This window comes from Chaetura pelagica, unplaced genomic scaffold (genome assembly GCF_000747805.2).
Source record: "Chaetura pelagica isolate M959 unplaced genomic scaffold, ChaPel_1.0 scaffold10, whole genome shotgun sequence".
Lineage (NCBI taxonomy): Eukaryota > Metazoa > Chordata > Aves > Apodiformes > Apodidae > Chaetura > Chaetura pelagica.
Genome location: NW_009952263.1, coordinates 520240 through 546595, shown reverse-complemented (window position 1 = coordinate 546595; position 26356 = coordinate 520240). Strand labels below are relative to the sequence as shown.

General features: G+C 36.3%; 1 protein-coding gene across 1 annotated transcript in view; it reads right to left on the bottom strand.

The window, feature by feature from the left end:
* MRPL3 (mitochondrial ribosomal protein L3) overlaps positions 1–25707 on the bottom strand; it is a 26115-nt gene extending 408 nt beyond the window's left edge. The window contains exons 1-10 of the mRNA XM_010007593.1: positions 25667–25707; positions 25159–25337; positions 24096–24187; positions 23198–23296; positions 19586–19685; positions 17863–17923; positions 10798–10906; positions 8779–8856; positions 7695–7772; positions 6–57 (exon numbers count right to left, since the gene is read on the bottom strand). Coding sequence (XP_010005895.1) covers positions 6–57; positions 7695–7772; positions 8779–8856; positions 10798–10906; positions 17863–17923; positions 19586–19685; positions 23198–23296; positions 24096–24187; positions 25159–25337; positions 25667–25707 — 889 coding nt within the window. The remainder of the gene's footprint in view (positions 1–5; positions 58–7694; positions 7773–8778; positions 8857–10797; positions 10907–17862; positions 17924–19585; positions 19686–23197; positions 23297–24095; positions 24188–25158; positions 25338–25666) is intronic.
* Between the last annotated feature and the right edge of the window lie 649 nt (positions 25708–26356).

Here is a 26356-nt window from a genome sequence, read left to right as displayed (position 1 = left end):
AGGGAAAGGAGGATTTCTTTTGCAGTCCTTGTAAGTAGGCAATTTGCTATCTTTGACCTAAAAAGCAGAAGGGGGAAGGATGGGGTTAATAAATCTTACAGAAGACTTTCAGATAGTGGTACACAACAAAATAGGGAAATAATCTCACAAAACAAAACAACAAAGAAAATTTACCACTTATGTGATGGATTTATCACTACTGCAACAGAATAAAAACCTATTCTCATTAATTCACTGCTCAATCTTTTAAAATGTTATGAAAATAAATGTGTGTCACTGTGGCTTGTTTCAACTGCCTTTAAACCACACAGCACTTAGCTGCATGGCACCGCGTTATATTATACAGAGTATTCACCTTTTACACAACCAAGACATGCTTTTGTATGCATGAAACAAAATAATTATGGTAACTAATTTTGCAAAGCTTTGTGCATGTGCTGCATTCAGTCCCTCTGGCTACCGCAGAGCTATTCGGTAACTGCAGAGTTAAACACCTAAAATTCTTCACCAGGAATCACTACCCATGTTTGTCACACAAGAGCCTTTAAGAAAGTTAATTTCCAAGAACTGTAGCGCCACAGAGAAATTACTTTACTGACCTCTCTGCATGTGGAAAGATTTAAAATCTAGCCCCTGAAACTCCAATCTCTGAAGAAAATTAGTAGCTAGAATTATCAGCAAAAAGCAGTTCATCTGGAATAGAGGATAGAAAGCTGGTATCTCTAAAGAAAAAAGGAGCTAAAAATTCTCAAGCGATGAAATTTTATTTAAAATTAAATTCTTCACTTCTATATTGTTACATATGATCTTCCTCCTGAGCTGCAATAATCCCTTTGAGCCACTATACTCAAATGGATTAAAAAAAAAAGTCCAAATATATTAGACAAAATTTTAATATACACAGAAGATAAGCTCTTCCTCTTATTTTTTTATGGACTTTTACAGAACAAGAAGCTTGTTCTTGGTTGGACAAAAACTTCACGTAGGACAACTGTGATTTATACTAGAAATTATATAAAATAATTTTATGCCCACTGACAATTGTTCTGACAGCACTATATTTACCAGATTCATATCTACTATTATGTGAGCCTTTCCCGAAGTCCATGAGGACTCCTTCAGATGAAGTGCTCAATAAATTTGACTGAAACTTCAGCTTCTAAAAAGCTGTTTTTTTGGTTGTTCCCCCCCCTTCTGCCTGAGAAAGTTCCAACAGTTTTCCAACTGCAGGCTTGATAAAAACACCAAAAGCTTTTGCTAAGAATTAATGGGGTGAAGGACTCAATATGCACTGGTTAGGATGGCTACTTTGCTTTTCAAGTAGATCATTCCTCTTCCACCAGATGCGAAGAGTGTTCTCTATTCACTTGTAAAGTGCCAGTAATAACTACTGAAGTACCCGTAGTCCCAGCAGACACCAATTTACATTACATATCTACATGGACTAAACTAGGCTGAGGTCCAAGTCCAAAGATCTTTGCCTCAACGGTTCCAGCAGCAGTAAGTTCAGAAGTAACACCGTCAGAGAGCTACAACAGTGCCACGTGAACTGCTGAGGCAGAGAAGTCATCCCTGCCTTTCAGTACGTTACTACTGTTTCTTGTATTATAGGAAAATGTATTAATAACTTCACTAGTTACTTATTATTTTCCCCTACCCCTTTCTCTTTTACTCCCTAATCCTATTACACATCATAAGCCTTTTTTTGTCAACAGCAAAAACTCCCATGGTCTCTAAAAAAGTTACAATAATATTAGGAAGATCAGAACACATAATTTTATTTCTGACAACTTATTCATTTCACATATAACTTATTAAAATGTTTTTCATGTCTACTTGTTATTTTTTAATTCTCATAATGAAATAATACGTGCTGTTACATACAGACTGTGCCATTACAGGCAGTTTTAGGCACCTGAAAAATGAAAGGTATTTAAATGTTTGGTTTCCTCTTCCCTTCCCGCCTTCTCTTTTCTTATAACAACTTCTTATCACAGGACTTAGGAGTACATCTACTTTAAACTAAAGGCAAAGCCAACAGTCTAATCTTAGTCCTGCATTAGTTTATCTAAATAAATAAAAGATTTCTGTTCAGCTTTAACATTGTATTTCACATATTACTGTCAAGTGGCATTTTGCAGATACTGCCTCTTGTGTGATAAGGAGAATTCTTGCCTCTTTCAACCTTCGTAGTTTCAACAAATTATTAGATATTGTTATTATTCCTATCAAAAGGAAGATCACAGTCTCATTTTACAGCTGAAAGTATCGATGAACAACTTAAAACCTGGTGCGATTTATGTATTCTCAAGAGAATTATGGAATTATTTCCTTTACGTTTATGAAGTGTGCAGCACACCAAAGCTTTCCTACATATATTACTTCAGGTTCCTGCACAATAATGTCACAATATTATAAAGGGGTTAAATGGTATGCAGCAACAGTTAGACTTGTCTGTATAAGAATGTACACAGACAAGAAGCACATGGGACCTAGCACAGCTCTTCCTGGTCTCCCAGTAACCTTCTGAGACTGTTCCTATTGAAGGAGTAAGTTTGAAAGCTCTTGTTAGTAAAATCCAGTTATTTGAGCTCTCACCCACAGGAGGAAACAGGCTGAGAGCCCAGCTGGTTATGACAATCCATGAAAACATTCACAGTATAACTCAATATAGCAATCACTTGGCTGGTACAACCTCTGTATTAATACTATTATATAGTATAGCACACTATGCTGCAGATAGGTGGTGAAGATACACTACAGTATATTCTCAGTGAAGTTTTTTATTAAGAAAAACACTAGAGAAAGCTGAAAGTGGAGCTAGTTTGGGTTTTGTCACTAAATCCTTAAAACACTCATAAAGGGTTTTGCAGACAGTTAATAAACTGCATGTAAGCAAGTGCCATATATTGCCAGCGTGTCAGATAGTATAAACAAAATCAGAAATCTATCACCACTTAATATGGTCTTAAATATTTATTATGGTCTTCATCAGGCATTAAAACTTGAAGCTTATGTCACAACTCGCATTTGTAGTTTAATGGTGCTTCAGGCTGTTAGCAACCACAGCAAAGACTGCAAATTGTTTGTCAAGAAGGGAAATGTGTTTAAATACAGAATGTTAGAAACAATCTCAGGTGTCATACATTACCTAGCTCAGTTTCTCTGCTATTTTTGAAGCTAGGCAGAAAACTGAATTCAAGAACTAGATCAATTCCTGACCAGCCTTATTTTGTCTTCAAGAAAAACCTTCCACACAACTCCATCATGGGGCCCAAGATACAGGACAAGGAACATGGAAGTGAAGGCATCACACTGCTCCTCCATGTCCTCAATTTGAGCACAGCACACCCAACTCAGGCACTGGCAGCTAGAAACACAGGCAGTAATATTGGCAAGTGTGATACAAAGTAGGAAGAAAACCACTACAGACTTCTCTAAAAAAAGAAAAAAGGCCTAAAAAGGCCAAGAAATTAGCAGTAAGGGAAGACTACTACATCTACATGACTCTTAAATACTTCCAGGGATGGTGACTCCACCACTGCCCTGGGCAGCCTGTTCCAATACCTGGTTACCTTTCAGTGAAGAAATTCTTCCTAACATCCAACCTAAAACTCCCCTGGTGCAACTTCATTGAACAGACTGATGCCCATCTCTTTACAACCTCCTTTAAGGTAGTTGTGGAGAGCACGTAGCCTTCTGCTTCTCTCTTAAGGGACAGAAGAGATAACTTTTTGGTAATATACTTGGGTGAGAAACCAAGAGCCAGAAGCTTCCTACTAGCTTTTTTTTTTTTTCCTAGAGAATCAACACCACATATTGTAACTATAGGCCTTGTGAGCTAAGAAGATACACCAAGAAAAAAAGGTATTACCTGAGGTAGGCTATCTTGATAGGCATAACACACTAATTTATGAGTGTTCACTCTGTGATGTCACTCTTGTAACAGAAAAATTCCATATACTCATATACTTTAGTATATTTGATATACTAAAGTTTTTAAAGTTGATTAGACCTTGTCACTGAGAAAGAAATCCACGCTGTTGTAAGCTTTTTTGAGTAGTCTTCCATTTGGCTAGAAACATTATTTGTGTCAGTTATTTACCTGTATGTTTCAGAGTGCAATATCAAATGAAAACTGCTTTCTAATTAAAACAGGAATCCATCAATCCTAGTATTCTGCACTTTTATTCTGCTGAAAATAAAACCTGAAAAATTTAAGTGCTTCATCCCTGTCTGGATACAGTGCTGATGCACCAAGTTTCCCAAAATACATGGCATACAAAATAAATACATGCTTTAAGGTGCACTGTGGTTTTAATGGTTACCAAGCAACACAAAGTGGGCACTGAACACAGCTGCCTTCCTCTTAGAGACACAGAGATAAAAGTGAAATATTCTATTTTTTGAGTTCAAAGACAGACAGATTCAAATCCCCCCGCACATCAGTCTTACCTAATTATAGGCAGGTATTTAGTGGAAAGAACAGTAATTATGAATGCTAATATTCTGTAATTTCTCTAGTCAACTACAGATCCAAAAAAATGCACACAAACAAGAAAACATGTTAGAAGAAAGGCATCGGACACAAGCTAAAAGTACCATAGATGAGTATAGTTAAGTGTAAAAGGAGAAAAGAAAAAACAGAAATTAGAGAAAAACATTCCAAACACTATTGCTTTGCATGCTTCTTCAATTAAAGCTCTCTCTACTCTTCAGAGATGTATTTGAAAATGTAAGCAAAAGAAAATTAATTACTACATGTAATTTATACAACTTGGTGGAAGAAAAAACCACCAGAAGGGATTCACCATGTCAACGAACTGGAACGAACTGTTGCTGTCTACATATTCCTTTCAGTAACCTAGTATGTGAGTGAAAGCACCTTTTAAAAATCTACTTCTTAACAGTAATAACACCTAATACTGTGCCTTAATCTCAGTTTATTTATTACTAAAAAGCCATGAAAGTCTGAGTCTAGAGCACTTTGGTCAAGAGCTTTCAAATACTGTTTTACGTTAATCAAAGAGCTCTAAGGCACAAAATTTCTCATTCTTTCCATGGATCCTCAACCCTCATTAATGGAATTGGCTGCAGCTCACACATGCAAATGCCAAAATGCATACTTGAAAATACCTAAACTTCTAAATTTTAGATAACAATGGCTTAAAATGTTTTCAAATATACATGATTTGCAAATACAATTACTACAGATTCCGTATCTTGTAGATATTATGTGTAAGGGTTAATAAAGCAGTCAGAAAAGTACCTTGTGCCACTTAGTTAATACTGATTAATTAAGTTTACTCAAAAAAAACCCAATGAAGCCATTTTAACTTCTGGACTTAGGGTAAAGTTCCAATCACCATTCATGGCAAGTGAACTGAACAAAAATGACTCCTGGACACATCAAACACTTCAGTGGTATGCAGAAGACTGCCATGGCAATCCAAGCCCATTATCCTGTTCACATCACAGATGTCAACACAAGTTGTTTCACTGCATATCCTCAGATGGCTTGGCCCAGCAGCCTCCAGTTAACCGGGCTGTTGACTGTGGCACTACTGTTGTTTTTTTTTAAGGTAACAGCAGAATTCTTTCAGAACAAAACCAGTAAATCCAAAGTGTTAAGGGGGATGCTTTCCAGTGTACACAAAAACAATGTCTGCATTAAAAAAGAAAAGAGGTAGAGAAAAAGGTGGAATAACACAGTCATGAGAGAAAGCACATAACACACTTCCAGAAGGTTCTTCTCCAAGAAGAAGTATGCAGAGTCAAATTAGCAAGGGGACATGGATTTGCTTCAAAGAGATCTTTATGGTGCATGTAAGAATGTGGTATTAACCAAAGAGCTTTGCATTTAAAAACAGTTTATATTGAAGGTGTTTGAACAATGTTTGTTTTCTTCACTTAAAGTCAGAAATGGAAAACTAGATTTACTCCGTTTAATTAGAAAAAAAGCTATGAGCTGGTAGAAATAGGTACTGTATCCTGAGTCTCAATGGCTTCAAAAAATGTTAATCCTTGCAGAAAGGACACCTGAGACATGTACACCCAGTTGCTATTGACCCATGCAAGTGTGGATTTTAACAGCATGACTTCGAGAACAAGACGCATAACCTTTTAAAACAATTAGCTCTTGCTTATGAGTGCTATTAAGATCAAAGAACAAAGTCTGGGCACCAAACATTACTTATTTTTTCAGCTACATTACATTGCTTGTATACATAAGTCATAATTGAAAAATAATACCCTACAAAAAATTCAGACTTAATTAAACCTCAGCAACCAGGTTCATGGCCCAAGATTAGAAAAAAAACCACCCTAGAACACAGTTCACAATAAGGTAATTCAGTCCAATATCTGGATGACAAGCCAGTCAAACTTAATTCTTAATTAAGTCTTAAGTCTTAATTCTATGTCATTGATGTCATGACCAGTAATTTTGCAGAACTTACCCAGAAAACTGCTTCTCCTGCAGATACTTTAACTGACTTTCACTACTTTGGGAGAGAAATGTGTAACATATTCTCCAGACTTGGGCCAGATTACAATGAAAGCAGTTTAGAGATACCTTGCTCAGAAAAAAAAAAGGCCTTACTTCCAGTGAAAGAAACACAACACTTGTTTTCTTTTTGAAAGCTAAGTTTGCTTTACCTTAATGCCCAGTAACTGTGGAGTTCTCCACAACTCAGAAATATATAACAGAAACTGGATGCTCATAGTAAAATATTACAGGAACATAATAATAACTATAATACCTATAACGAGCATCTGAACACTGCAAACTCCCTAACTTTTGAAGAACTGGATCATTTAAATCCCTACAATATTTCTGAGGATTTTACACTACAGATCAGAGATACAGGTACATGTACAACAAAATCTTTCTAAACATTCATAATACAGATGTTTGATACCCTGTACTCTCATAAGTGAGAAAAAACCTCCTCCAAGTAATTTGTGCTTGCAGATGTGAACAATATACCTCATTAGAAAGAAAAGTCTGCTTTGAAGATAATACTTAAAAGTACTTTGCTTGCTTTGATGTGGATTATTTATATTTTAAGAACACATTTTAGACTCCTAATTGTTTCAGTTTTTCATAGATAATCCTGAAACAATCTCCATAAAATTTGAAATCAATTCTGTCAAATGCCACAGGAAATAGCACGGAAACAATTATACTGATTGCAAAGGGAATTTGTCTCATTATTGTGAACTCCAGCTGTCTCCTCCTGTACCTCAACTGTTCCTTGGAAAGTTAACCACTACTGTGTACAGGAGTGCTTTGAATCACCTTTAAAGTAGTGCTGTGCATTTCAGTTCATGGATATAGCCCTTCATGACATTCTGGAAAACTCACCACTATGCCATTGACTTAGGTTAGCGTGATAAGAGGATGGACACTTAACCACAGGTTACAGGAAAAGTGCTAGTTGATCATATGCTACATGGGTTCACAACCCCATTGCAAAGCTAAGAATGAGCTGCTTACAGTGCTACTATTAATCACTCTCTTTTACAGAACTGATCCTACTGCCCTTTAATTCAATAGTACAAGATGGGACTCTGAAGACACAAAGACTGCATTCAACCAATGTTTCTCCTTTTTTAAGAGAAGAGTTGAGTTTTTAAGAGAAGAGAGAGCTTAGGAGGCACTAATACCAGGAAGCTGAAACTAGCAAACACACCTTCACCAGACAATTTGTGTGACCTGGAACAGATCCATTTACATAAATAATGTCATGTTTTGTGTTGATCCTCCACACCTAGAAGACAGAAAAAACCAGGCAGTGAGCTCATTTTAGAGACTATTCCCAGTTTTACAAACAGCAGTCCCACAATACATGAACTGATTAACTGGAGGTGGTACTCTAGGGAAAAACATTCTGCACAGGCCTAAACTCGCCACAAAATTCAGTCACATGCTTTCTGATATGCACAGCTTTCTAATGCAGGAGTCTATTAGATAGTTTTCAAGAACTTCTGATCAGGCTCTATTTGCTTAGGCAGCTCTTTGCTCAGTGTAACACCAACCAAAGCTCACAAGTCTCAACGGCTATTGAAAAACATCACTCATGACAAACTGAAACAAATACACTCATGACAAGATTGCTGCAACAATTTGTTGATTTCTTAACTCTGTGAGGTCATCAACTGAACATGCATTTTTTTCTGTCACAAAAATTTAGCTGTAGTTAGCAGAGAGCAGCAGTAGCACACTTTTTGCAAACTAGAGGCTAATATGTTTCTTGTGCAAATTGAGAAGACAGAAAACAGTGGCTGTAAAAGCACAGGAACTGCTGCAGCAACGTACACATCAGAATCTAGTCAGAAACCATAATCCCCTTTCTGCACATGAAAGTGAAGGACCATGATAATGTTGGGACTTCAAACAACTCAGACGTGGGTTGGGTTTGAACAAGTGGAATAGATACGAAAACATTAACAAAAGGTCACCAAAACCTGGTTGTTTTCCCACTTCAAAGGCAGAAGTAAAGGGATACAATGAAAAACACATCAGATGTGGAAGTATCACCTGAAATCCCAGTTCCCAGGATACACATATGCAAAGGGAGTTCAGATATTTGCAATCCTCAAGAAGACAGGAGACACGTTTACCGCTCTTGTCTTTCCAGCTTGCCTACTTCAAGACGCTCCTGTCTGGATTCTGACATAAATGACAGACACTACACCAACAGAAGGCTACCTAGCTATGTCCATTGTTTAGCAATGCAAGCACCTTACATATCTTCCAGCATACTCAAAACTCACCTTTAATCCATAAGACGTCCTATAGATGTTACCCATTTTACCAGGCATTTTCTTTCCACGATAAACTTTGGCAGCTTTCTAAATAGAAACAGGGCCAAAAAAATAATATAAGTGCAAGAAGTACACTTACAAACTCAAGAAAAGCACCAAAGAAAAAATGCTCATATTTCCAAAGTTGAAAATACCTTATATTGATTCGCATTTCAAATACCTCCTGCTGGAAGTTAGGTAATACTGTACATGTTATGTGAAATACTTGACTTCAAACATTAAATTGCTATAAACTGTTATATCAACAAAGGGATTCTAATTTTTCTTAATACTTACTGTGTACAGATTCAGAGCAAAATCTGCACTCATCCCATACTTTCACAGTGTGAAAATCAATAAAAGGTTTTTTATCTAAAACCCCTGTCAACACAAGACTCTCACCTACATCACAGACTGCAGCAACTGGAAACTTGCCTAAACTACTTGTGGATGCTTCTACAGAGCTCCCTAACAGTGCTGCCCCAGAAGGCTGCCAAAATGAAGATACACTGTAGCTTCTCCCCTCTCCTTAATTCTTGAATTTTATACTCATACAGAACAAATTTTTTAAAGGATCTATTTTTGAGAGCCGAATTTTAATTACATTCCCTGCTATCACTTAGTTTTTGTCTCCCATTTATGCTTGGCTGGGTATAACCTGGAGAACAAAGGTGGGGGGAAAAAAACGCAAGAGTAAGTGCAGTAATTTCCAGTTCTACAGTGATTAGCAAGGGATTTATCTCAGTTTCCTGCACCACGCTTTATTCCTTACTAATGTTTTCGTTTTTTTCAAATTGTGACAATAATGATTTCAGGAAATCAGCTGCAATGAATTTTTAGGGACAGGATTCTGTACTGAACAGTGCAAGATTACAAAAATATCTGAAGTGGTCAACGCTAGACTGGAAAATAGAAATCGAGGCATTGTTTTTCCCCTTTCACCTTGTTTCATTTTCATCATGCCTATTTCCAATGGTATTTCTTATTCTGTATCTTTTGTGAAATTACATACAGCATTACTGCTTAGGAAATTCTAATTTAAAGAGAAGTAAAGAGAGGTTATTCTATAATGAATACCATCTGCTAAAACAAAGTTTTGCATATTCAAATATTTACATTCTTCAGTCTCCAGAGAAAACAGTGCCAGGTGTAGAACTTATTTTCCAGCTGAAATGAGGGTCTATAAATCTGTACTTTGTGCATTTACAGTCTTGATTACTCTTAACTTCTTGCCTGGTGCATTTTTGCTTTTACTATTCTCTTGAGTATTATCAAGCCTTTTTGATTCTCATTTTACTTCTCCAAGAAAATGACAGACCATTCAGGTTCTGCACTGTGACTCCATTGGTCTTAATTCTGTATAACAAAGCTAGTTTACAAAAATCCCTCTTGGTTCAACCTAAAAATTGTGCAGTCTTTATAGGGACAAAGTTTTAAATTAATGAGGGCCTAAGAGCTTTTAAACTAATATTATTTATAGTTTCAAACTTACAAATATTGCTCTGTACTCTGCTTAAAAATGCTTAGCAGCCAGCAAACTATTTTGGGAATCAAAGAGCTCATTAAGCAGCTACACAAGCCAGGCAAGGTGATAAAAGCAACTAAGATTTCAAAGAATAGTACAATATCTGCAGTATAAAATAATAGGTGAATCCTTTCCAATCTATAAATGCTGTGATTAAAGATTCTCAGAACTCTCTTTGAAGCATTAAGACTATTTATCTCAGCTATACTACAAAATACCACAGTTTGCTCAGTTAAAATGTGTTTGCTCATTTACCAGCAATATGGAATACTCATAAATTGAGGCATAAAAGAACAACTATCTGCATTGCGCATTAACAGGTTCCTGAACTTCCTTTGAAACAGCTGGGACTCTCTGCTACCACAGAATACATGAGAACAGCTAGCTATTGTGAAATTATTCATTTTTAGTAAGCAGTTCCAAAAATACCGAAGAATGTTTAAACAGGAAATAAGAATCCTTACATTGGTAGATATTGCACCAGGACGTCGATGAGTTTTCGTCTGGCCGTGGCTTGCAGGCTGACCTTTAAATCCCCACCTTTTCATGACACCTTGAAATCCTTTACCAATTCTGAAAGGAAAATTTTATTGAAAGCGACTTAAGGTTTCCAGCAACAAACAATAATTTCAGCCAGGTTCATGATCTTTTTACCTTTAGCAAAGCTCAGCAGAGAGATAATATAGATGTATTTTTTTAAAATCTGTATTTTATACCATAAACATATTCTAGTGCAATACTTAAAGGTTCCTTTACAGAGTAAGAAGCACTAGAAGTCAGTCAAACAGAAAGACTAACATAAAACGCTCCTTGCTGTCATGGTTCTCAATACATGGTACACTAATGAAGTTTTCACCAAGTGGACACCAGAACAAACAAACAAATAGCAAACCACACTGTATAACAACACATACCAAAACTTAATCACAGGCCCTAAGCATCAAGAGGGAAAAGAGACAACTGCTGAGACTAGCATAAAAACAAACCAAGGAACATTTATTTTCTGAACTACAACAGACTCATCTCTCAGTTTTACGATCTGTACTCATCTGAAAAATAAGGTCTAAAACACAATAACAAATAACATTTTCAGAGTCTATGCCTTATTCTTTGAGATACATGATAGTATTAGTGTCTTTGGGGTTCTCTGTTTATTGCCTCACCACTGCACAACAGAAAAGCTGATTAGAGTGTGTGTTCAAACCGGCATTGTTCATTTCCAAAAGGAAAAGTCTGACCACAGGGTTTATGGCTGATTATTTAATTCATTTAACAAGGTGATCCTTTTCCTCCATTTACAGAAACCCTTTCTCTCCTCATGCACTTTGCAATTTCAAGGTCCTAGGTCAAGCATTAGGTCCTTCTGGTCTAACATGGGAAAATAAAACTGGATACATGGACAAGATGTTGCTGACTACCCTGATCAGGAAAGCAGGAGCATTAAACACTACAGAAAAGATACAGGTGTGGAAAACATCAACACTCACAAACACTGGATTCTTTCCTCTTCCATTTGAAAAATTGGCTGATTGCTGCCCTAGTCGCCTGGAGCAAGTAAAGCTACAGTCAAAACCATTCACAATGGAAAGACACTCTAAAGCCACAGGACTGTAAGGAAACAAGCCTTGTGCAACCACAGTGTCTGTCTCTTGGTTTTCCCCTTGCCTGCTCAGAATCTAGAAGTTAATTCCAGTCAAATCTGACACAGAAGAAAGCAATCTTATTGTCTGAAATCAAGTCCTGATTTTTTTTTGCTCTTTTCCTACAAAACTAAATAAGGAAATGCTAAAACATGATTAAAACATGATCTGTTCCTTTGGCTTGCCAGCTGCCAGTCATAAAAGTGGTTGCCACCAGCAAGAGTGTCCTTCCAGGTGCAACATGGAGATCTGGAGAGAGTGATGGCTGTGTGAGGGAGCTGAAAGCATCTGTGCAAAGGAGGTCTTGGGTTACCTGGGACTAGGAACACAAGACAAATCTAAAGGATGGAAGACTTCGTTACACCAGTTTCTCATGTATCAGCTTATTCTAAAAGCTTGTAGTAATGAACAGTGACAGTTGGTTAAAAAAAGTTTGAAAAATACACTCTGGGAGAGACCCAAAAGTTGTCTCTTTCAATGTTAGCAGATTGCTAGGGGGTTAATAACTTTGAAATACATAGCAGAAACTAATGTAAAGGAAGATTTCTATCTGTCCCATCAAAATGCTACTTTTTTCTTAGAAACTGTATTTTAATGGATGTGTTTTCCAAGTAGACTGCTTCTGGCATCTTTAGCTGGAAGATGGAATTTGCACTCTCCAAAATCAACTGCAAGTCCACCGGATCACAACCTCTGTGAAGTTACCAGAGAGAGAAGATTCGGGGCATGATTATTTCTTCAGCTGCAGAAATGTACTTGCAACTCAGAGAAAACCATACTACCACTGATAGCTACCATTTCAAAGGAAAACGGCACTCTCAACTCTAATAACGCATAAACCCCTGATGTCATGAAACCACTTCAATACTTCATTCAGATTATTAATTTTTAGAACAGTTTAAAGTACTGTAAACTGTACTTTTAAATAAATCACAAAAATATAAAAAATAGTTAATACTTCTAAGTATCAAGTATTCATCAAAAGGTGTAAGGTATCTTCAAAAAGAAGTGACTACATCACAAAATAGAGTTGCTAGTGTTTAACGATTTATGCAATAGATAATGCTCATCTACTTCTTGGTCCTTCCAATTACCCATGTATTTTCTGTGAACAAAGACTTCACAATACTAAAGTCCTAGGAAATTCATAAAAAGTGTGGCCAGACTGAGAAATAGCACTCCGGTAAACTTGAAAATCCTTATGCATCTGTTAATCTGGAATAAGAAAACACGCCTCCAACATTTGAAATATTCTGGCTAAAGTCAAGGAAAGATATCTCAATGTTAACACTAGAGTATTTAATAATGTTCAATGCTTTACTGTCTACCAAGGTTCTTTCATCATATTAGTTCAATGAAATTTTAGAATAATTTAATTTTATATTTGTGAAAAACTGATTAAAAGTCTCTGACTGACCTACAAACACACTTTATCCTTTGGCTTTTGGAACATTTATTTTTTATTCAAAGTAATTCAATTTTATTTCAGTTTCATGACTGAAAATAGACAAGATTTTATTAATTAAATAAGAAGTAGTTTTAGTTTTATTAGTTATAGTTTTATTTAATTTTGGAGTTCTCTGGTTTCTTTAAAAGATTAAATAATGCATAATGTTCTTGGAATGCAAGTCAAGACAAAAAACAATTACACAGATGGCATATATTTCTTCCCAGATAATGCTCTGAAATAATGCTGGAATCAGAATAAAAATTGCAGGATTATGTAAAGTTTAAAATAAAGTAAGGAGCTACTAACACCTGTTTAAATCAAATATAGAAAAGAGGACTGTTCAACTAGGTCAGTCAATATACCTCCATCATCTAAAATAATAATGTTTTTTCAACCTAAGTCCACCTTGATGGGACTCTGAACTGTTCTCAGACTAGTGGTAGTCTCAAAATGGACCTGTATTTCTAACCCAAAGATTCTACATTATTCTTGTATGAAATGCAAAGTGCTGTTGAAAGAATACTCATCTTACATAAACAAGGAAAAGCACTTAAGACACATGCTCCCCTCACCCCAAAAGTCCTAACTACTGACATCCCACTACATCTTGTTCATTCAAATCTGTGAAAACTGTAAAAAAGAAACATTATACATTTATATTTTAGAAAAAACTCACACATGCATAAGAAGAGGTAAAACTAAAAAATCTCTTAATATGCATAGTACAGACAACTTCAGATATTTTCAAAACACGTTAAGGTTTATCAAAGTGGGATCTTAAACCTGAACCACATCTTAATTAAACAGAATAAATATTTAGATTCCACTCTGAAAGAATCAAATTATGTGCAGTATCTGAGATATGAAGATGAAGAACCTTTGCTGAAGTAGGACATTTGTCATCCTACTTACACTGTTGTGATTTCTTGCTAAGACATCTTCCACCTGTTGTCCTGGCTTGAATCAAGGACTGCAAATTTTTGTTCTGAGAACAGTAACATTAAACACCCTAGCCGAACACAAAAAAGTGCACAAGGCCTGCCTATCTCTATCAGACTTGATGAGTATAATGCCAGTGGTCTTCAATAAATGGGATTTAGTCACTTACTTTACTTAGCTTAATTGAAGCACGATTACCTGAGTCCCAGAAAGGAATCACAGGCAGCAGTGATAATATGCAAAACTAAGACACAAAGATGTATAATGAAAGGAAAATAATCTTTCTGCAGAATTAAAAATAAGAGTTTAATTAAACATAGTTGCTCTAGTCTCACCTGCAGGAAAGCAGCTGTTCAGGTCAACCATCCAATTTTGCACAAAACCTCATTTTCCATGTTCTCAACAAGTAAAATGCTAGTAACTAATGAGCCAACTTCCATTTAGAAAGCTACTGGAATAAAGCACTCTAATTAAGCAACAATTTAGTTTACTGCTAACTCTTCAAACTTAGCTAATTTAGAAGACAATTACTTAGACGCTGTAAGAGGAAAAGGATTCCAACTACTTAGTCAAATAATTTCAGATAATTGTAGAGAATACTTCCAGGCTCAGATTACACTGTTAGCCTAGCAAAGCTTAAATAAACCATAAACACACCAATATTACCACCGAATTCTGGCACTAACTACTGTTAGCTTTTTCTTTAGAGTAACAAAATTTCTAATGTTCCAAAGGTTTCCTGAAATGTTCACAAAATAAGTCATGAAGTAGCCGAAAAAGGAGGTATAATACAACTCCACCTCCGTGCAGCACTGGGCTACCACTGTAAGGAATGGTCCCACCTTTCCCCATCCCCATGTTCTGGTCATCTTTGTACCAGCGCAGAAGCTCACTCAGCTGATCAGCAAGCTGGGGCACGCAACAGATCCAGATGAAAAGTAACCCAGTGAAGAATACAGTTATCTCACACTGATTTTTTCCTTCACGCTACTCAGGACCAGTGACAAAAGGTCGACAAACTCTGAGAGCGAGCACCACTTCCCCTTTGCCAGCAGCCTCTACTACAGCAGCTTAAGAGAGTCACAGAAGTTCAGCCTGTGAGGGAAGTGTTTCTGGATAGTGTGGGGTATTTTAGCCCAAAGCATGTCAGGGCTAAAACACACCACCAGGTCATAGGAATTCTGAAGTTTACTGATGTTAGAAAAAGGGCACTAAGCTTTTATACATTCCTGAAACACACTTTTGAAGCGTGGAGGAAAAGTCTTGTCCTTAAAGACTGCTATAAAACTTAAGGATTGAGCTTTTAAATTGCTGAAAATGAGTACTAAGGAAAATATTCAGCACTAAAGAAGACTGACTGACAGCATGCTGACACACTGCCTACTATCTTTGCTCTAAAAGCTACTCATACTATGCTGAACAAATTACAAGACTTCAAATAAAAACAAACTGCATACAACTTTAACTGAACCTTCTTGTTTAGGTGAAAGTGTTTTTTTTCACAGAGGTGTAAGTGAATCAAAACACTGACTTCAACAAAAACATTTGCAAGGAAAGTTTAAAAGCAGACAGTCATAAAAAACCACCCTACATTTTGGTAACGAAATCAAGATGCTAACCAAGACTTCTGAAATGTCATGCAAATACTTTGTTCAAGCTACAATAACCAAAAAAAGCTTACTTATTTTTAAGAAGCATATTTTTTATTTATGTCTTGGCTAAAGGAAGCATACAAAAGGACACCTTGCTTATTTGAATCATTAAGAATTAACAAAAATTAAAATATCCTTTATATTCTACTATATATATATATTATCTCCTCATTGAGGTGACAGTTTTCCTTCTTTCATTTTTAAAGGAATAATTAGAATTAATTATGCAATTAACAATTAACACTACTGTTTTAATCTGTATGATTTCAAACATTGAATGCTTCAGGGTTTCCTCCAGTAAAATAAAATCACTGACAATCCAAAATGTGAAGTATATGTTTGCATAAAAATATTGTGAATTTAAGGTTTTAGGAATTGCTGACTTTTAAGTCCATAATGGTTTGAATCAGGAAGATACAAGTTGAGGGTATGAGCAGAGGAATACTGAATTAAAAGACAGGATGGATTCACTGAACACAACCAAGAACCAAATCTATTTCTAGCTTGCTAGTGTTTCAAATACATACAAAAAGATACAATTCAATACCCTGTGGCTGCTGACCAGTATCATTTACATTATCAAAAACCCCACGTTTCCTGTTTTTGAAATTCTTCTAGAAAAACAAAGCTCTTCACATTAACAAAGCGTGACACTTAATCTACATGGAATGGCAGGATTCCTAATGACACTGTGCTCTACTTTGCAAACAAGCTATTGTCTCTTACAGGCTGTCCACTGAATGCAATTTAGAAGCAGAATGAAAAATGCATCAGATCTCAGCACTACATAAGGAACTTTGACATTGAAGAATACTACTTCCAGTCAACTCCTCGACCTCCTTCTCTCAACAGTGCATGCCCTCTTAGGTGTAGTCAGGTGTAGCTACATTAGAACTGACTATTTCGCTGTACTGATACGGTCGGTTTCCCCGTATATACAAAGCTCTGTGAATAATATTAGACATTTTAAAGTATTTCACATATGTGAGACAATTACAATGCATGGTATTTCACCAAGACCTGTTTGCTATTACTTTCATTACACCAAAACACCCCAACCATCAAGTGGAAAACATTACACTTGTATCAGAACACAACAAAAGTATACTTCACTGAAATACTGAGATAAGAATTTCCTTGGGCAGATGTAACAGAAGAGGCATGACTAGCCTTTACCAAAATACACCAGTTTTTCTTTTGACACCCTTTGCCACTTGGATGTGGCATTCACAGTGGCCTAAGAGGAAATAATTCCTCCCACATTAAAGATCATTAGCCACCGCTGGCAAGGAGATGAGCTTGCGTAAGAAAAAACAAAAAAGGAATTTGACAGCTCTGTTGTCCTGATAAACATATTCACTGTCTTTTCACTTTTCTATTGGTCCATATGATCCATCTCCCTTTGCATCTCATCACCAAATCAAAATCAAGCAATCTTTCTGGGTAGTGATGCCTTTCAGCATTTATTGTCCACTTCTGCATCCCACAGATGCTGCATTATAGACCTCTTCACCCATGCTAGGCTTGAGCACCTCTTTCTCAAGCAGTTTGTCAAGTCTTTCCATCCTAATCATATATGTGTGACAGACAACACATGCAGACCCTATGTAGCCCTAATAGCATTATTTGTGTACCTGCTGTGTTCAAAATCAAAAGAAAGCCTCAGTAAAGAAAGATTATTTGATACTTCTGACGCAATGGCTGAGTGGACTTGTATTTCCCAGTGCTATTGTTTCAACTGTATTTCGGCTTTTGTGAGCCATGAGCTCGAGGCAAAGAAGGTGGGGAGGAAATTCAACCAGTTTATTTGGAAGATGAACCTTACATGTTAAATCATTAGGAACCTACGTTTTTGCCGTCACATCCACGAACTGCCCGGGGCGAAAGTGAGCAGCATACAAAGGAGTACCTTGAAAAGAAGAAGAAAGATCATGTTCCATTAAATGCTGAAATCCTCTAACCAAGATGCAGTCATTACCATCCAGGGCAGATTACAGTCAAGGGAAAGGAAACAAAACTATGGTTTTATTCACACATTATTTGTTCTTTTTAAACCATGCTACCTAAAATAGACGCTTTGCAGTTACTACTTAAGCATGGTTCTATGATCCTAGCCCAATTTCCATTGAGTAGGAAGGAATGATCAGGGCTTTACTCAGATATATTGTGCTTCAGACATGAGACAAAGTTAGGACTCACAATAAACAAGTCTGGCAAAAAATAGAACATGCTCCACTTATAACTGCTAGCACTTCACAAAGTGAAGCCTGCAATAGGAGCACCACTGTCCATCAGTGACATCACTCACTTGACTGCAATCACATTAATTTCCTTAAGCATTAAAATTTGAATTGTAATTAAAAATACACTTTGTCTTAAGCATTTTTTTCATCCAAGTGCAATATTCTTTTATAAGCAGCTTTTGAAAAACCAGAATCAATAACTTAGTTTATAATAGACTTTAAACTGAAGATCCCTGCAGCTGCATCTTTAACAGTTTCCATCGTAAGGAAATTAAAAAATAAAATTTCAATTGCTTCCTGTGAACACTCATTTTCATGCTGTTTTCAAACCTGTATGAATGCAAACTGAAATTATGTAAACCTCTCAAGCTTCAAGCATAAAAATCCTCATATTATTTCACATTATATTTATGATTCACACATCTGGGGTAAGATACCTGTTAACTGGCAGAAAATAATGTGAAGGATGTTATGAACAAAAGGCACAAGCTACAAAATAAGTTTATTGAAAACTTGCAGTTCTGCTTTATCTCAAGCTTTTGCTTTCATTTATCAGCCCATACCTCCTCTCCATGTGATTTTTATCAGTTACAATGCTGTCTTAAAAAGGTCTGGCAAAAAACTTTCTCTAATTTCAAATAAAAACGTAATACATTAGAATTCCCTAGTCTTTATAATTCTTGGAAAAATACCTATAAGTATCAAAAAGCACAAAATGAAAGCAACTAAAGATACTAGCTAATAAAACCTTAAAAACACAAAATTTTTCATTAATCTCCAAACTTCTAATAGTGATTTTTAGTGAGAATATTTGTTACAACATATTCTAATGTGTTTTGCTTTTTAAGCTGACAGAAAAAATGCCATATATGACAGCCATTGGTCCTACTTCTGAATGCAGCAAGAAACAAACTTCAAACTGCTATTTCAGGGTCCTGATAAATGTTACCACAAAATTCTTGGTGCCTCTAGCACAAGGATAATCACACAGCATCGTGAAAATGCATTCATGTTTATTCCCAACAAGAAAGTCAAGGTTACAGACATTTATTTATTAACTCAATGCTTGTATTAGCCAGTTTTATCAGACTTCTTTTCCAATTAGTGGAAACAGAGTATCCAGGAAAAAGCCTACTTATCATCACTTAAAAGATAGAGCCCTTTTTCTAGTTTTCCCTAAGAAAATATTGTGCTCAATGACAAGAAGCAAAAATCAGCAATTTCCATACACAACAAAAATGAAATAGATGCCATAATTTGGTTTAGATCTACAAGCAGCAGATGTTAAATGATTATGCATATAATACTCAGTAGCTCAAAAACAGTACCTGGTTTAATTATGGCATCATCTGTTACATTAAACGTTGTAACTTTCTGCTTCCGTGGTACTCCAGCTTCTTTAAAAATTTCCATTGCAGACTCTGATTTCTGTAACAAAGAGCAGTCATAAAAAAGTCATTTTAAAATACCCCAGGATCAACCCAGCACAGAAAGTGATTACAGACTGTCAACATCACTCAGAGAAACAGATATATCATACTACACTTTTATCTTGAGACTAGCATTTTAAATCTGTTTAAATTTAATTTAAAACTCCTGTGTCTGCATTTTATTTTCTTTCAACTAGTTACCCTACAGCTACATCATATAAATAGGAGATATATGAAGATTTCAAAGATCAGAAAAAGGATAGCAATCATTTAGAAGGTACATAATACATATTACTGCTTTTTCATGAGTTTCAAAAAGTTTCTGTAGTAATTTAAAAACATTTTCTCTTTTTTAAAGGTTTTTATAATTTAGTTCTATACCATCATGAACATAATTTATTTGATGCATCTAAAAATCCCACAGAAATAAAGCCTGATCTTGCAGAGACTTCTATAAATGCTTAACCTGCCACAGAAGAGAATCTGGAGTCTCCAGACCAAAAAAAAATAAGAACAAGTTTTTTTACAATATGCCAAGTACATTCATTGTCAAACCACTGCTGAATAACTATATTAGGGCTCTTATTTTTAGAGAAGTCTGACAAAGTTAAAAGTTCTTAAAACTGTTACCAGCTCTTTTAAATGAGACAACTCATGGAATAGCTGACCACTGAGATGACACCAAGCAATGGAAAAAGCAATGTGGGAAAACTGTGGCCATAGGAAAAAAGCAATGCAGATGATTTTTCATCAAATGAACTACCCTAGAAAGCAATTTAGGCATCTGACAATACTGTCACACTTGGATAGTCACATCTCTGAGGTTCACTTTGCAGAAGTTCTGTGTAGTTTTCACTCTCTCAAAAATACTTGTGTATTTTAAGGCATATTAATGTGAATAACCTTAAGAAGGTTATTCTGTGTATTTTGAAAATCTGCTTGTTGCCCTTTTTATTTTGATTTTTAAAATCTGATTAAAAGTGTCAGGAGAACCCAAGAAGTTTTGTGAAGAATTACAGAGCAAAATAATGACGATCTCTGACTTAAGATACAAACCAGAAATTTTAACTTTATAAATCTGTTCTTATTTGAGGAGAAAGCATAAACACAAACCCTTTTGAGAGTTAAAAGGTTTTTCTGACTGATTTGTAACATTCATGGTACAAAACACTTCAAATATTGTTGGTTTTTTTGTTTGATTGTGGGTTTTTTTAAGTCACCAAGTAAACTAAAAAATCTCCTCTAAGACCACAAAAAATTGAGGCATCAATGGAGAACACCTGTATTAAACTGTAGTACCATATTTAAGAATTAAAAATAAAGAAATCCCCCTTTCTAGTAAATAACTGCCTATCAGTCCTTTATTTCCACAATTATGTAAAACTGCCACCTCAGAAGAGGGAGACGGGGGAGCTCTGTGCTCAGCCAGGGTGCCTGGAAAGAGCTACCAGAGCTGAAGCACAGCAAAGTCAAAAGTAAAAATCCCTTAGATCTCAAGAGTCCTACTATAGCCTTGCCCTGTTGTACTTCAACAACAAGTTTTCTTCAAGCACTCCAGTCAGAGAGGTTTATTTCTACAAACCAAACACTGCAGTCTTTACAAAGCTTTCCTAAAAAGCAATACTGTTCTTATTTTTAAGACCAACAGTATCGTCCAGTATTATAGGAAAATGATCAAAATGCCAACACTTAAGGGAAGCATATAAAATATTTTTGACAAAAAATTGTTGGAACACTGACAGAATTGTATGTTTGACAATAATTTTTCATTTTATAAAAGATGAAAAATCTGTTCACTTGTAATGGACTGACATACATCAAGCTGAAAAAATAATAATCTTGCTACAAATGCAATACCCCTTATAATTTTTAAACACTTTGACACTCAAAAGAAATACATGAAACTGTTACTAAAATTGCTGAGGCAATCATCAGATCGAATTCATTAAAAATCAGAAGCTGAGGAGTCTGAGGACGACAGATGTTCCTATGAGGAATTAACAAAAGATAAACTGCTTATGCTGATACAATGCAGTATCATTCAGCCTTCTTTTAATTCTCATATTCAGATACTTCAAAGAAGAAACACATAAAAACGTAAACATAGGAAAGCAACAATTCAAATCTAAACTACAGAAAGAAGTAATTTGTTAGTATCTTAACAAGTGAAATTGTGCAGAATCATCATACCAAATTCTGTCTTGGAAATTCTCTAGTTTGTACAATGACCAGGATAACGATAACAACAACAACAGAGAGCTCAGTCTAAGGCCAGGTCCTCACCACAGACTGATATAAGGGTATTCAATTTATTTATTAATGAGTCAGAGTTCAAACAAATTAATAGGAGCTAACTTGGAAAAGGTTATGTCCGTGAGAGTAATAACTCAAACTACTCAAAATTCCTTGAGCTGACTTTTTAGATAGCTCAGCTTTGAAGGAATTTTCTTAGCTCATGAGAGCTGTTTAAATAGAACTTTTCTATATACCTTCTTGCTTCCTGCTCATTTTCACTCTGACAAGATACTGAATCACTGATAATATTACCTTTATGAAAAGATCAACTGTAAGGAGTCTAATCTGCATAGTATAATTTAAATATTATTATTCACATGATTCTTGCAAGTTTCTGTTTGAAAATGGAAAATACATGTCCTCAAAAATCCACAGTCACCAACTGAGATAAGTAATCATGGGTCCTAATTTTTTTGCTTGCCTAAATCAAATAAATTAGTGTCAGGATACTACAAATAGTGAAAAGTGTTATTTTACAGAAATAACAGATCACAGAAACTGCAGTCCTTTGAGGGAAAGCTTTGTTCCTGCTTTTATCTGTAAGTCAATTTTTCTCCTCGCTCCTAGACAACCTTAGCCACTGAAGACATCTGGGAATTCCACATCAAGCATCTGGGGTGTCTAAACAAGTGAGCAGTTTTGGTATCACTTCTGATGAGGTATAATCACAAAGCTATCTTCCTGAAAATTTAAGTTTTAAACTTACTCATCAGTAAAGCTACATGCAAATTAAACAATCTCAACAGACCTGTGGAAAAAATTACAGCTAAAGCAAATAAAACAGCTTGAGTAAGATAGAAAACAGTCTTCTAGTAGAACTGATGAAGCTGGGGAATTTTACAAGATGACATTAAAGCGTTAGTTTATTTTGCAGTCCTCATCTTGTATTGCATCTCCACAGACATGGTGAACCCATGTTTCTACACTAATGCCCCTCCAGACCCTTTCAGCATGGGACACTGCACATGAAAGCAGGTTCCTAAACCCATGGTTTTCCTAGAAAATCAACATGCAAAACCTTGAAAAACTTGTTCTTGCTATTCTCTTAACCAAGAATTGACACTAGCATGAAAGAAACAAGGGTGAATGAAAGAAAAGCTCAGCTCCAAAGCACGTCTGCCAATTCATCTTTTAGAGAAGTCTACTTATACCACTTTTGTACTGTAATAGCAACAGAAACTATTGGAACAAAAACAACCAAAATGCTTCACTTACATAAAAAGGAGATCCGTTTTTGCCTCCAACAAGTAGCTTAGATGTTTTTCCACCCGACTCTTCCTTCGAAATATATTTTAAAACATGGCAATCTTGCACCTGAAGAAGAATTGTGTTTATTAAGAGTTTAAGCAGATGTGTACGCTTTTGGGACCATAGTAAGAGATTATCAAAACAAGGGAAACCAAGTATCTGTTTTAATTGTCATCTATGCAACAGGAAATACTGCCTACAAGTAGGGGAGTGTGTTACCTTTTTACCACAGATGTTATTTTTCCAATCAATTAAAGGCTTGGTTTAGAAAAAAATATTAGTAGAATGCAAACTCTATTTTCATAAATGCCCTATGAATGGAATAAACTTTCACACTCATCTTTTTCCTGCAAGATCTGCAAAATCCCTACTGGACACAGCAGCAAAGCACACAGTAACAGCCCACATCTTAGACTCCAGCTCCTTTGCCCTGTAAACCCGATGCCCTTCACAGCACTGGCTCATCACAGTAGCAGCTGTCAGAGAATATAAAGAAGCAGCTTCAGGGCTAGAAAGCCTCAGAAACCCAAGTGAAACCAAACCCAAAATGCTTGCAGGTGGCAAATTAAAAAAGTGGAGTAATTAACCCCAGCTTTAAGCTGCCTTCCATCTTCCCTTCTGGAGGTTGTACTATGCATAGTTCAGCACTTGAATAGACAAGGCAGAAGGCAGACTGCTCCTAGAAACTTTGGGATATAAAAGCAGAGAATGGGTACTGTGAGCCACAGAGGGTTGAAAAAAATATCTTCCCTTTTTTTAGGGATTTTTCACTCCACACATGTGGTAAGTTTCACTTTTGCCTGAAACTTTGGGTAAACAATCTGAACACAGTATAGGAGAATAAATTAATTATGATTTGTTTCACCTTAAGCAGTGTGACAGCATGCTTTTTTCCTGACTTGGTCCATATTGGCATCATTCCCAGTTTTACTGCAACAACACCAACTCTGATGGAATCTGCAGATCAAAACAGAAAGGGATGCAACTCCACAGTTAATATTCAAAAGAGTCCATCTCATAACCTGTGAAGTCCCATTAACTCTGATCTTTCCCAAGGAGCTGAAGAAGGACAGAAAACATTGCTGACTCCCCACAGGTAGGCTGAGAATAACCTGTTTTGTGTTTTTTTTTTATCCCAGTACCACTGGAGTTCTACCTGTCCCAGTCGTGTTTGATAGAACATGAAAACTAGTTCCCCACTAAGATCTGAACCACCAATACTTCAGACTCACTCTTGTTAGAAAATACAACACCTATGTAGAATATTAAAGTCAAAATAAATATTGAGAGGTTTACTGTAGGAGGTTCCTCCTACCCCAAATTTGCATATTTTTGTCACTGTAACTGCACAGCAAAGGCAACCTGCCAAATCTGGCATCTGACAGTCCATGGCATGAAAAACAGAACACTCAAGTTGAAAAATAAAAGCTTCAAAGTTTGCAGACTGTCAGGCTGTTGTTTGCTGTCAAATGATGTGACCCTTCTGAAGGCTCAAAAACTTTATATTAGTGTTCTGGTCCATATGACTTTGGAATCACTGAACAAAGTGGTATGTATTATACACTAAGCTTTTTTTACAGTCCAGCAATATTTACAGGAACAGTTTCAAGTTGATGTACTTTAGATTTTAGGGAGTCTTTTTTGAGGAATTGTTTATTATCTTGTCATTGTGCAGCAGTGGGACTGACCAAGTGCTAATTAAAACTGAAGTTCTTACAAGGTTCTTAATACCCTGTAATATTTTTTACTGCTTTTTAGAGAAACGATGTTTTAAATTTACTTATTTACTAAGAGATGTATTGGCTGATTTAGGTTAAAGCAAAAAGGAGGATACTTTACAAGACACAACCCTGATGTTGCTGAATGCAACAACACAACAACAATAAATTCAGCATGACTCCAGTATTTCAGAAGAGGTACTTTCTCACCTGGTTTCCACTCATTCAGTGGCCATGGCTCATCTTTCAGAGGGCACAGCTTGCTGGCTGTCTGAGCTTTGTATTCCTCCGCAGTTGCCTTCTTGAGGAACTCGACATTCTCTTCAGAGAGATGCTCATGCCACCACGTTGCGCTGTTAACATGCCTGACTACAGAGCACAGCTGATCCCTTTCCAGTAGTGGGAAAAAGTGTCTTATCAGTCCAAATAATGTCTCATAAAACGTAAGTTCATAATATAATACATACATATAATTATATACAAAGGTATCACTATATAATACAGTATACAGTCAGACCAAAATTATACTGACAAACTATTCAACCACCACCATTCAAACTAGCCACCCTTGATAGACAACACCTATTTGTCCTGCTCTCATCTAACTTTAAAGTATTCCAAAATATACCAAAGGGGAGCAAGCAATAACAACTAAAACAACCACTCCTTCTATGATAAAAAAGCTAGATCCACTAATGAAGCAGTGGGTATTGTTTACTTTAACTTTAGCAAGGCTTTCAACAGAGTCTCCTTCGGCATTCTTTTACCCAAGCTGGGATGTTACACCATAGATGGGGGGGCTATCAGGTGGGCAAAAACCTAGCTGGATCATCAAGCTGAAAGAGTTGTGGTTAATCAATTGTGCTCTGCTAGGCCAGTTACAAGTAGAGTTTCTAAAGAATTTGTTCTGGGACTTGTCCTGTTTAGTGACCTACAAGAGGGGATGAGCGCACCTTTCTTAAGTTTGTGAACAAAACTGAACTGAAGGGAGCAGTTGAAGGTACAAGCCAAAAAGGACCCTGATGAAATTCATAAAGGAGAAATGAAAAGTCCCACACCTGGGACTTTCCATCAACAGAAGAACAGTCTGGAGATCAAGGGGAGCAACTATCATTCTTCAGCACTCCTAGTAGACCACATCTGCAATATCAAATCCAGTTTCAGGTCCCCAGTCCAATAGAGATGCTTCTAAATGAGTGAGTCCAGCAGCAATAAACAAAATATACATGTTCCAAAGCACCTGCCCTACCTTACCAGAATTCACCACAAGGAGAGCAAAGAGGCTGCAGTCGCCGGTGCAAGCAGGAGCGAGAGGAGGCGTGGGGGGGGGCGCTGGGTAGGCAGGGTGGGTGGGAGATGGTGACAGTGAAGGCAACATCTGTGTGTGCTGCCAGCAGGTGAATGGTTT